Source organism: Penaeus monodon, unplaced genomic scaffold (genome assembly GCF_015228065.2).
Source record: "Penaeus monodon isolate SGIC_2016 unplaced genomic scaffold, NSTDA_Pmon_1 PmonScaffold_8652, whole genome shotgun sequence".
Lineage (NCBI taxonomy): Eukaryota > Metazoa > Arthropoda > Malacostraca > Decapoda > Penaeidae > Penaeus > Penaeus monodon.
In genome coordinates this window covers 5,001-14,371 of record NW_023663940.1, presented here as the reverse complement: position 1 = coordinate 14,371, position 9,371 = coordinate 5,001, and the positions used below count along the sequence as shown (strand labels likewise).

Genomic DNA, 9,371 nt, shown 5'->3' with positions numbered 1-9,371 from the left:
CCCCCTTTTTTGGGTTTTGGGGGTAATTATATTTAAATAGAAACCTAACGGGGTTGTGGCGTGGCTTTCTGAAAAGGGCTCATTTGGGAAAAAGCAAATTATGATTTTTAAAAGCCTGCCTGATGGTAAATAATATATCAAAAAAATAAAAAAATTTTTGGTTTAAACATTCGAAATCATGAAAATTTACAAAATTTAAAGGGCGGCATTTTATTTTACAGGCACTCGGTTTTGGAAATTTTGAAAATTCGTCTAGAGAGAGTCACATTAATTTATATTTTGGGATTTTTTCCCTTTGCGGATCTTCAAAGTTAAAAATACTTCTTGGGGACTGTATTCAACCACTCAGCTTTTGTGACCCTCCTCTCAAATGGGGAAACCGGTCAAACTTTCATCAAACTCCAGCCAAACCTTGAGCCGTTTCCCCCGCCAAGGGGGGATTACACTAACAGTCCTCATGGGTTGAATTATTCCGAGAATCTTGGCGAAAACCCGGCAATCGCCTATAAAGTGTCCTAAATATGATCATATTTTTCCCTTTTCAAAATTCACTCACACTGTTTTTTACTGAAGACTTCTCTAGTACTGGGTTTTCCCACCCTTCATATTTTGCATCTAAATATAAATGTGGACATATTTTTTACCCTTAAAAAAAATATTTTTTTCCCCTAACCTATTTGATAAAATGGTACCAGAAAAATATAGGGGGGAAATTTAATGCATATTCAAATATTTTTAAAAAACAAAACATTTAAACATATAAAATAACGGGGCCAGGGATATCTAAAACTAATAAAAGGATATATCTTCATTTCCCTGTTCCATCATACCAATAAAATTTAAACGTGCATTTACTTACTAGCGAAAATCAAAAAGGGAAAAAAAAAATTAGATTCTTTAAACTTTTACTCGGGTTTAAATTTAAATTTTTAAACATATGTTGGGATTGTATGACGTACTATTTGGAGTAGTTTCCTTTTTAAAAAAATTTTCATGTCTACATTATTTATGAAATTAATCACAAAATTAAAAGGGAAGGTAAAGCTATACTATACAGTTTAAAACAAAAACATTTTTACTTCTCAAAAAACGTGCCCAAAAACTATCAAACTTTTGAACACTGAATGCATATTTCTTCATGTTACCTTTCCATGCATCTACATGAAATTCAATGCACATTTTCTACGTACTAGGATAATCAATATGGGGAATCAAAAGGTTTTGTATCTTTTAAAACCGTTTCTCGATGGTTCATGATTTAAAGGAACAACATTCCTCTTATGTGATGTTTCAATTTCAATTGTTAAATTCAGTCATATTCAAACCACCTGGCTTATATACTTAGTTAACGTAGATATCATGACTACACATTTACTTTTGTGTGTGCTAATCCTTATTAGCTAAAATAACAATAGTGTTTCTTTCAAGATATGCCTTTTTGTCCTTCTACTCATCGCTCTACGACTTCTCAGTCTACCTTTGTTGATCTCACTTAATTAGTATATACTGTTAACTCTGGATTCCCTTCAAAACGCATAAATCTTTCGCCTTTTACTAAATATTTCCGTGGATGGGAACAACTCAATGAGTCTTACTCAATTTTTTCTATAGCCCACTTCGGTGGGTTCAAATTCAACATAAACGCAGTAAACATATAATTCACTGATAGTAATCTTGTAGTAAGGAGAATGTCTGAATATGTATTCAATTAGTTTTAGTGACTACATAATATTTCAACTTTCCATCCTCGGCTAAAACATAAATTGTTTTTCCATTTATATCAGTAGTACATCATTTCCATTAAAAAACGCTAACAGTTGGTGTTCGGAGCTAATTCATTTAACGTTACTATATTTTTTGTTTTAATCTTAGCTTACTTCATCCTAATTTTTATCTACTTGGTGGTGAAGGGATTATCCTTGTATACAAATAAAATAATGTGCAATAACATTATCTATGGTTCCGAAATAGGCATACGTACATTAAGACGTTAGTGGTCTACCTACTGTATAAAAATATTTACATTTCTCACACCACTGATCTACCGTGATACAACTCCCATAACATATTCATGTACATTTATATATATGTAAATATATAAATCTCTGTGAACATACACATTTCATTATCAAATATATGATAATGAATATTTTCTCACGGCATAATTCACCACAGGAAAATCGTTCATCCATAACGTTAAAGGTATAGGAAACGTAGGACAACTAAAGTGTATTACAAATATGCCCATTCTATATAGCAGAAATTGTGTATGGAAATCGTAATTAATAATTCAAAAAATGTTATTTCTATGTTCAGATTATTTTTGACGAAACAAAATCCCTTAGGTTAATATGACATAATTTCGCAATTACTGTAGTTAGTCTCATAAAAGGTAAAGAACATTTAAATAAATGTAAAGGTACATTTTTCCAAAACACATTACTGGTACCTACACTTATATAAATATGTCAAATTCCTTTCACTACCCATTTCTATGGCATTGTATGCAATGGGATGCTTCCTGTTTTGGACACCTACAGTCATTCAAATATTCTGTAGCCAATACCAAAATGTAGATCAATATATTTATGCAAAGTTGCATAATAATTTACCAGTATAAATAGGAATTGCCAGGCAGCTTTTCTTCTCGTTATCAATATGAACTCACTGGGATATATCAAACTGAAATTATTTAAGAGTTGTTAACGCCATCCAAGAATCTTGGCCTCCGTAAAGTTTTAAGGTTGGGTTTCCTATGGAATTACTGGGGGATAGCGCGAACGCAGTCCCCCGCTAACAAAAATTGCGCACTCGAGTTAACCACATTTGGGTTAATCGCAGGGGTCAGCCCCACCGGAGTGCAATGGTGAGCCTCGTCCTGGGAGAACCGCCTTCGTGATCACGGTATCTCCTGTGCCAGGTAAGTATGCTCTCTAACCCGTGCGCCGACCCACGCTCGCTCACACTGAGAACCCCACGCGCTTTACAACACTTTATACAAATACCAAGTTAGACTTTTCTTTTACGAAGACTCTTCTAGTGAAGGACACTTAGGTCTATATTCCAAAACAGTATTCGTGAACAAAAAGGTCAATTGATATTCATTCAATGTTAATTTGTCCTTATCATACCGTAAATTCTAGTATATAAGAAACTTTTTCCACCTATACTTCTATTATTCTACTTTTATCATTTCCGTGACATTTTATGGCAATTTTCATAGTTTGGTATATATATATATGAAAATCCACACATACACACTCGCACTTATTAATGTAACCCATCAAGGCATCCATAAATACAGATGGATACAAATCTACGAAAATGGTCGTATAAATGCAATATTCACACGATTTGAATGCACTCACGGATATGCATTTTTCAAATCTAGTTTACATTACGCTAAACTAATATCAAATGGAAATAATGGTCAGAGTTCCCAATACTATATATTTATATATATATATATATATATATATATATATATATATATATATATATATATATGGAAAAATAAACGAAAGAAAATGAACCGTTTACTATTACGCAAAAACTATATACATGTACATATTCCTGCATATGCAAATACAGAATATGAACGAAAGTATTCGTCTGTGTGCGCGTACGTTTTTACGTGCAAGTATGCATGTGCATGTACGTGCGTGTGGACGCGTGTCAAAGTGTGCGGGTATATACAAGGTCCAAATATTCATATAGTAATAGACCTTGGGCATATGAGTGTATGCAGGCCTGTGTCTGTGGGTGTGAAAGTGTGGCCGTGCATGAATGTGTTTGTATACGCGCGTGCGTATATGTTAATAAAGATGTTTTGTGATAGTTGGTCAAGACGCTAAAAGTATTTCCCCATATGTACTTTCATTGAAGTCCGATGAAGTTATCCAACGTTGTCAATCCCAGCAACAGTTTTTCATACAGAAAATTTCTATACAGGAAACATTCTCATAAGCCAATCAAATTTTTAATAACTTCCAACGTCATGTCGTTTACACCCTTTTACCTATACAGAGCATCACAAGCAAGTCCTCAGAAACCTTTTCTTGGACACTTACACAACCATGTTTCGCTATCGCTTCTCGGCCTTTTGGCTAAGATCAAAGTGTAGTATCTGTTCTTATCAGCTTAATATCTGATACGATCCCCATGTGGGATCTACGATATTAAACTGATTTTTGGAAAATGGCGAAGTGCTAGGGGCTTGCTCCACCTTTGCCGCGGATCGGCCCGGTATTGCAGTACCTCCGGGATTGGTCCACTCCCTCCGGGGAGGATATCAACAATTATATTTACTTGTACGCAGTTACAAAGTTTCAAATTAGCTCCTCTCTTATCAGCTGGTATTACACTAGCTTCAAGAGACTAGTTGACGCTTAACGGTTAAGTTCCATCGCTGTCGAAGATTGCCTCAGTAATGCAGTTTAGCTAGAAAGTTACAACACTTTCTGCAAATAAAACACGAAATTAAAAGGATTTCTGAGAAATGGCCAATTATTGCAGTACCTCCTAAATTCATCCAATCTCTCCGGCAACATATTAACTAATAAAACATATCAACTAATTGAATTGATCATATATATCAAAGGTAAGGCTACGATCACATTCAGCTACATGTAAAAGACCATAGCCTTCCCACTCCATGTGATACCTCTCTTTAGTAACTTATGGTATGCGAAACTATAAATCGTAACTATGAATCATTTATCTTGATTGCCCTTTCATTCACGGCTTTTGGCGTTACCGTCACATGAATTTAAAAAGGGAGTGCAGGAACTCGAGTATAATAATTATACTCAGGGGCAGTACTAAGAATGATGGCATCCAAAGTAGACAAATCAATTATAACTACATCTAATAGTTTTACTTGTAATAGTAAGCACAAAATTATCTACATTTACGAACAAATTACTCGCTTAATACTCTAATAACAAGTGTTGACACTTCAGTTTACTAGCAACACGTTGAAATTGTATTTTTTGTTCCCCGTATCATCAGGAAATTCTCAAAAGTTTAAAATACTTCTTGCTGATTGATATTCAACCACTCAGCCTGTGATCCACCTCTGAACATCGGTAAACCGAGTCAGAACGGTCATCATACTCTCAAGCACAACACTTGAGAGCCGCTTCCGCTCAGAGGATTACACTAACAGTCCTCATCGTAGTTGACTATATCCCGAGAATCTTGGCGAGAAACCCGGCAATCGCATCTTCTTCTTTCTTCTTTGCTGGATTTCTTGGTTATAAACCAGCGGCATGTGGCCAAGGCTATTAAACCAATGGATCCTATTCATTCTATCAATCTATGTAAGGTCATAAAGTTTTGTCTCCTTAGAAAAGCGATTACTTTACTTACTTTTTTTTTTGTCATCTGATAAAAGATTTGATGTTGTGAAATCTTTATCTTTTAATCTGAAATAATTTATTATATTTTGTCTCTGGTTATTATAGATTTGACATGCTGTTAATATGTGATCTATTGTCAGGTTAGAGCTGCATGTCTGGCATTGTGGAGGGTATTTCTTTTCTATGTGTGTCAATCTTGTAGCGTTGACCCTAAGGCGGGCTTGTTTTATTATTCTATGAACCCTAGTTCTTGCTTGTTTGTAGTTGCAAAAGTTCTCATTAGTGACGTTATTTTTGAAAAGCCTGTAGGCCTTATTGCGTATGCGCAGCGCCCTGCGGCAATCTGGTGTCCACCATTGAACTCTATGCGCTTACTTTATCATCAATGGTTCTCCAGCAAGTTCGAGCTTGACGCTCCTTGTGAAGGCGACCCAGCCTGCCCTTTTTACGTTAAATTTGGGTGCTGAAGGCGTTCTCACTGTGTCGCATGAATATTCAATACAAATAGGAAGATTGTCGCTTCCCAACGAGTCGTCAATGGTGTGCCACAGGCACTTGGCTGCTATTGATGAAGAGACCAATGATAGGTCAATAAAGCTCAAATTACCGGTATTATCGTCCACCCGCGTCGGACTACCATCGTTCAGAGGGACCAGATCAGACTCATTAATCAACTTAATTACTTGCTCACCTCTACCATCCACCCGCAGGGAACTCCATAACGTATGATGAGCATTAAAATCACCTAAAATTACTTTATTTTGTGGCAGACTATCCTGAGGAGCAAAGAGCTCATCATAGATTATCACATTATCAGGTGGACAATAAGCTGAACATATAGTCAGATACATGCCACTAATTTTTACTTTGCATGCGACAAATTCCAAAGCAGAATCAATAGTCACTTCAATAAAAGGGAGGCTTTGGTGGATGTACATGGCGACTCCGCCTCCACCCCTACCCTCACGATCCTTCCGACATAAATGGTAGTTCCTCAGTGAAACGACCTCGTCAGGGACAAAGTGTGTTAAGTGCATTTCTTGCAGAACTATAATATCGGGAGCATAAGACGAGGTTATTAATTTAAGGTCATTTACTTTAGATATAAGAAGCCTCCGGGCTAGTACAGTGGTAACGTGTCAGCCTCTCATCCGAGGGGTCGGCGGTTCGCGCCCCGCCCAGGCGCGAGAAGTTTCAACAGTCGCCTGGAGGTTACTGCTGTGGCTGGGCACCACAGCGGGTAAGGACTTGGTTCAGCCGAGTCAGCACCTGCTGACACACGTGAGCGAGTCGGCATTAGTCGTCGACACAGGCCGGGCTCCCCCCATGGGTATAGCCCGGGCGAGGCTAAAAATCGCATATCGGTCTTATCCTTAGATCTAAGACTTCGACAGTTTCATTGTATAATGGTCGATGCGAAAATTACGTTTTATGGGGCTTGGAAGTGCCTTGTCCGCCAGTTTTAATTTTCTTTTTCTAGGAGGGAGCGCCTCCTCTCCCTCGATTCCCGGGGACCTCTCTCGGGATGGTTCAGAGACAGAAGCCTCCATGTCCTGCACCTCCTGGCGAGGGAGACGACTCACAGATTGCGACCTGCTACTCTCTCGAGAAGCCGATCGCGAGCCAGACGAAGTCCTTACAGGAGTCGCCCGGACGGGGAGGTGCGATCCGAACTGTGATTCGGTATCAGCCTCCTTAGGATGTTTATGCTGGGTTGATGCAGTCATTTGATCGACCAATTTAGTCAATTGATATACTTTAATATTTAGTTCTTTATCGGTTTGAGTTCAGCAATTTCTTTATCCTTAGCTGCAAGCTGTTGACTGACATTACTTGCACTAGGGGTGATGTTAGTTACTGCTGCAGCATAGGATGTATCGGGTTTGTGTGTCAAACTTTCCATTTTCCTCTTAGCTTCAGTATAACTAACTTCATGCTTTCTCATATATGCTAATGCCTCAGTCTCCTTCTTCAGGATGCTGTACTCAGCAGATCCTGACTGATGGGGACCTCCACAGTTAGCACATTTGGAAATATGGCTAGTACATGCGATGGTGTCATGGGCTTCAGCACATTTACGGCAAACACATTTACTTGAGTCTTTATCAATACATCTTAATGAGGTGTGTCCGATTTTTTTGGCATCTATTACAATGCACTGGGTTTTGGATGTAAGGTTTGACCTGGACACATTCATATTCAACATTGACATACTCAGGGATTTTATTTAAAGTAAATATAAAAAAGCAGTTCAGTCTTCGTTCACACATTAACCCAGCCATTGGGAGTGTGCAAGCCAGTACACTTCTAGTGCCGGTCCAAGCCCGGATTAATGGGGAAGGTTGTGACAGGAAGGGCATCCGACGTAAAACTGTGCTCCAAATCCAAAAATGAATCAGGCGGAACATTTATTTCAAGATATGGCTAGGGCGTCCCCCGTAGGCGACGCGCGAGGACATCGCCGTACACTCGTGAGAAATGGACAGCGGCTACCGTATCAAGAGCGAATACGGCTAAAGAAGTTAGCTCATAGGAGGGGGGAGAGGCAGAAGAAAGAAAATGAGACGATAGGTTTGAAGATTGGAACACTGAATGTGGGGAGTATGACAGCGAGGAGCCACGAACTGGTGGACCTGATGGAGAGGAGAAAGGTAAGAATCATGTGCTTGCAGGAGACAAAGTGGAGGGGAGTAAGGCCAAAGAACTTGGAAACGGATTTAAACTGTTCTACATAGGAGACGATGGAAGAAAGAACGGAGTTGGAATTGTTTTGGATGAGGAACTCAAGAAGGGGGTACTAGAAGTGACAAGATCTTCAGACCGAATCATCTGGCTTAAGATGGAGATGGGTAAACTGGTGGTGAACATCATGAGTGTGTATGCGGCCCAACAAGGTTGTGCAGACGAAGAGAAGGAGAAGTTTTGGGAGGAGTTGGACGAAGAAGTGAGAAAAATTCCAGCTGAGGAGAAACTATGGATAGGGGGTGATTTCAATGGACACGTTGGTGGTGATAACACAGGCAGAGAAGAGACGATGGGCAAATTTGGTTATGGTACTAAGAATGATGGTGGGGAAGAACTCGTGACATTCGCGATGAGGCATAATTTGTGGATCGTTAACACGTTCTATAAGAAAGCCACTAGGCACAAGATCACCTACCAAAGTGGAAGCACTCAGTCACAAATAGATTACATCCTCTGCCGCTCATATGACAAGAATACGAAAGACTGTAAAGTAATTCTTGGGGAAACCATCACAAACCAACACCGACCAGTCATTTGCACACTTAAAGTTGTGAAGTCAAAACCCCAGACGAAGTCAAGAACCCAGAAAATCAAGTGGTGGAAGCTAAAAGAAGCGCAGAGCAGAGATGATTTTACAGATAAGGTTAGAGAGACCTAGAAAGACGTAGACAGGAAGAGAGGTGTGACTGGGAAACAATCGCAGAAGACATGCGGGATCTGGGAGAGAAAGTCTGTGGCAAAACCTCCGGAATGGCAAAGGCTGGAAAGGAGACGTGGTGGTGGTGTGATGAAGTCCAGAGAAGAATTAGTGAGAAGAAGGAAGCAAAGAAGAAACTCTTTGAAGATCCATCTGAAGAGAACAAACCTTACTACAAAACAACAAAGAAGGAAGCTAAAAGAGCTGTGGCAACCGTAAAGGCAAGAGCATATAACCAACTCTACGAAGACCTTGATACAACAGAAGGTACGAAAAAGGTACTTAGAATTGCTAAACAAAGGGACAAAAACTCGAAAGACATCTATCAGACAAAATGGATAAAGAACGATGAAGGGAATGTGTTAACAAATGATGAGGATATTCTGGAAAGGTGGCGGTTGTATTTTATGAAGCTCATGAATGAAGAAAATCCTAGGGAAGCACGTGAGGAGGAACAGTTGGGGAATCCTGGTGAGGTGGAAGCCATCACTGACGATGAGGTGAGAAGAGCGCTAAGGAAGATGAAGGATGGAAAAGCAGTGGGACCAGATAATTTACCAATTGAAGCA

At 39.1% G+C, this 9,371-nt stretch overlaps 1 protein-coding gene, 3 non-coding genes and 1 pseudogene across 4 annotated transcripts; 3 read left to right on the top strand and 2 right to left on the bottom strand.

Annotated features, from left to right (window-relative positions):
• The first annotated feature begins 1,510 nt into the window (after positions 1–1,510).
• On the top strand, positions 1,511–1,628 carry LOC119571919. Its single transcript, XR_005228663.1, has one exon. It is a non-coding gene; the product is annotated as a U5 spliceosomal RNA (small nuclear RNA).
• A 1,137-nt stretch (positions 1,629–2,765) lies between these two features.
• On the bottom strand, positions 2,766–2,928 carry LOC119571916. The gene has a single exon (XR_005228661.1). It is a non-coding gene; the product is annotated as a U1 spliceosomal RNA (small nuclear RNA).
• Positions 2,929–4,086: 1,158 nt separating this feature from the next.
• LOC119571917 lies at positions 4,087–4,279 on the top strand. Its single transcript, XR_005228662.1, has one exon. It is a non-coding gene; the product is annotated as a U2 spliceosomal RNA (small nuclear RNA).
• A 775-nt stretch (positions 4,280–5,054) lies between these two features.
• On the bottom strand, positions 5,055–5,222 carry LOC119571918 (annotated as a pseudogene).
• Positions 5,223–7,780: 2,558 nt separating this feature from the next.
• LOC119571915 lies at positions 7,781–8,763 on the top strand. The gene is made up of 2 exons (XM_037919000.1): positions 7,781–7,831; positions 7,963–8,763. The coding sequence occupies exons 1-2, from the start codon at positions 7,781–7,783 to the stop codon at positions 8,761–8,763; spliced, it is 852 nt and encodes a 283-aa protein (XP_037774928.1).
• The last annotated feature ends 608 nt before the right edge of the window (positions 8,764–9,371 follow it).

Excerpts from the sequence above, each read along its gene's own strand:
- LOC119571915 (XM_037919000.1), top strand. The coding sequence starts at position 7,781 with ATGGCTAGGGCGTCCCCCGTAGGCGACGCGCGAGGACATCGCCGTACA. Across the intron at positions 7,832-7,962 it reads GAGGACATCGCCGTACACTC|TATGACAGCGAGGAGCCACG; the intron begins GTGAGAAATGGA and ends GAATGTGGGGAG.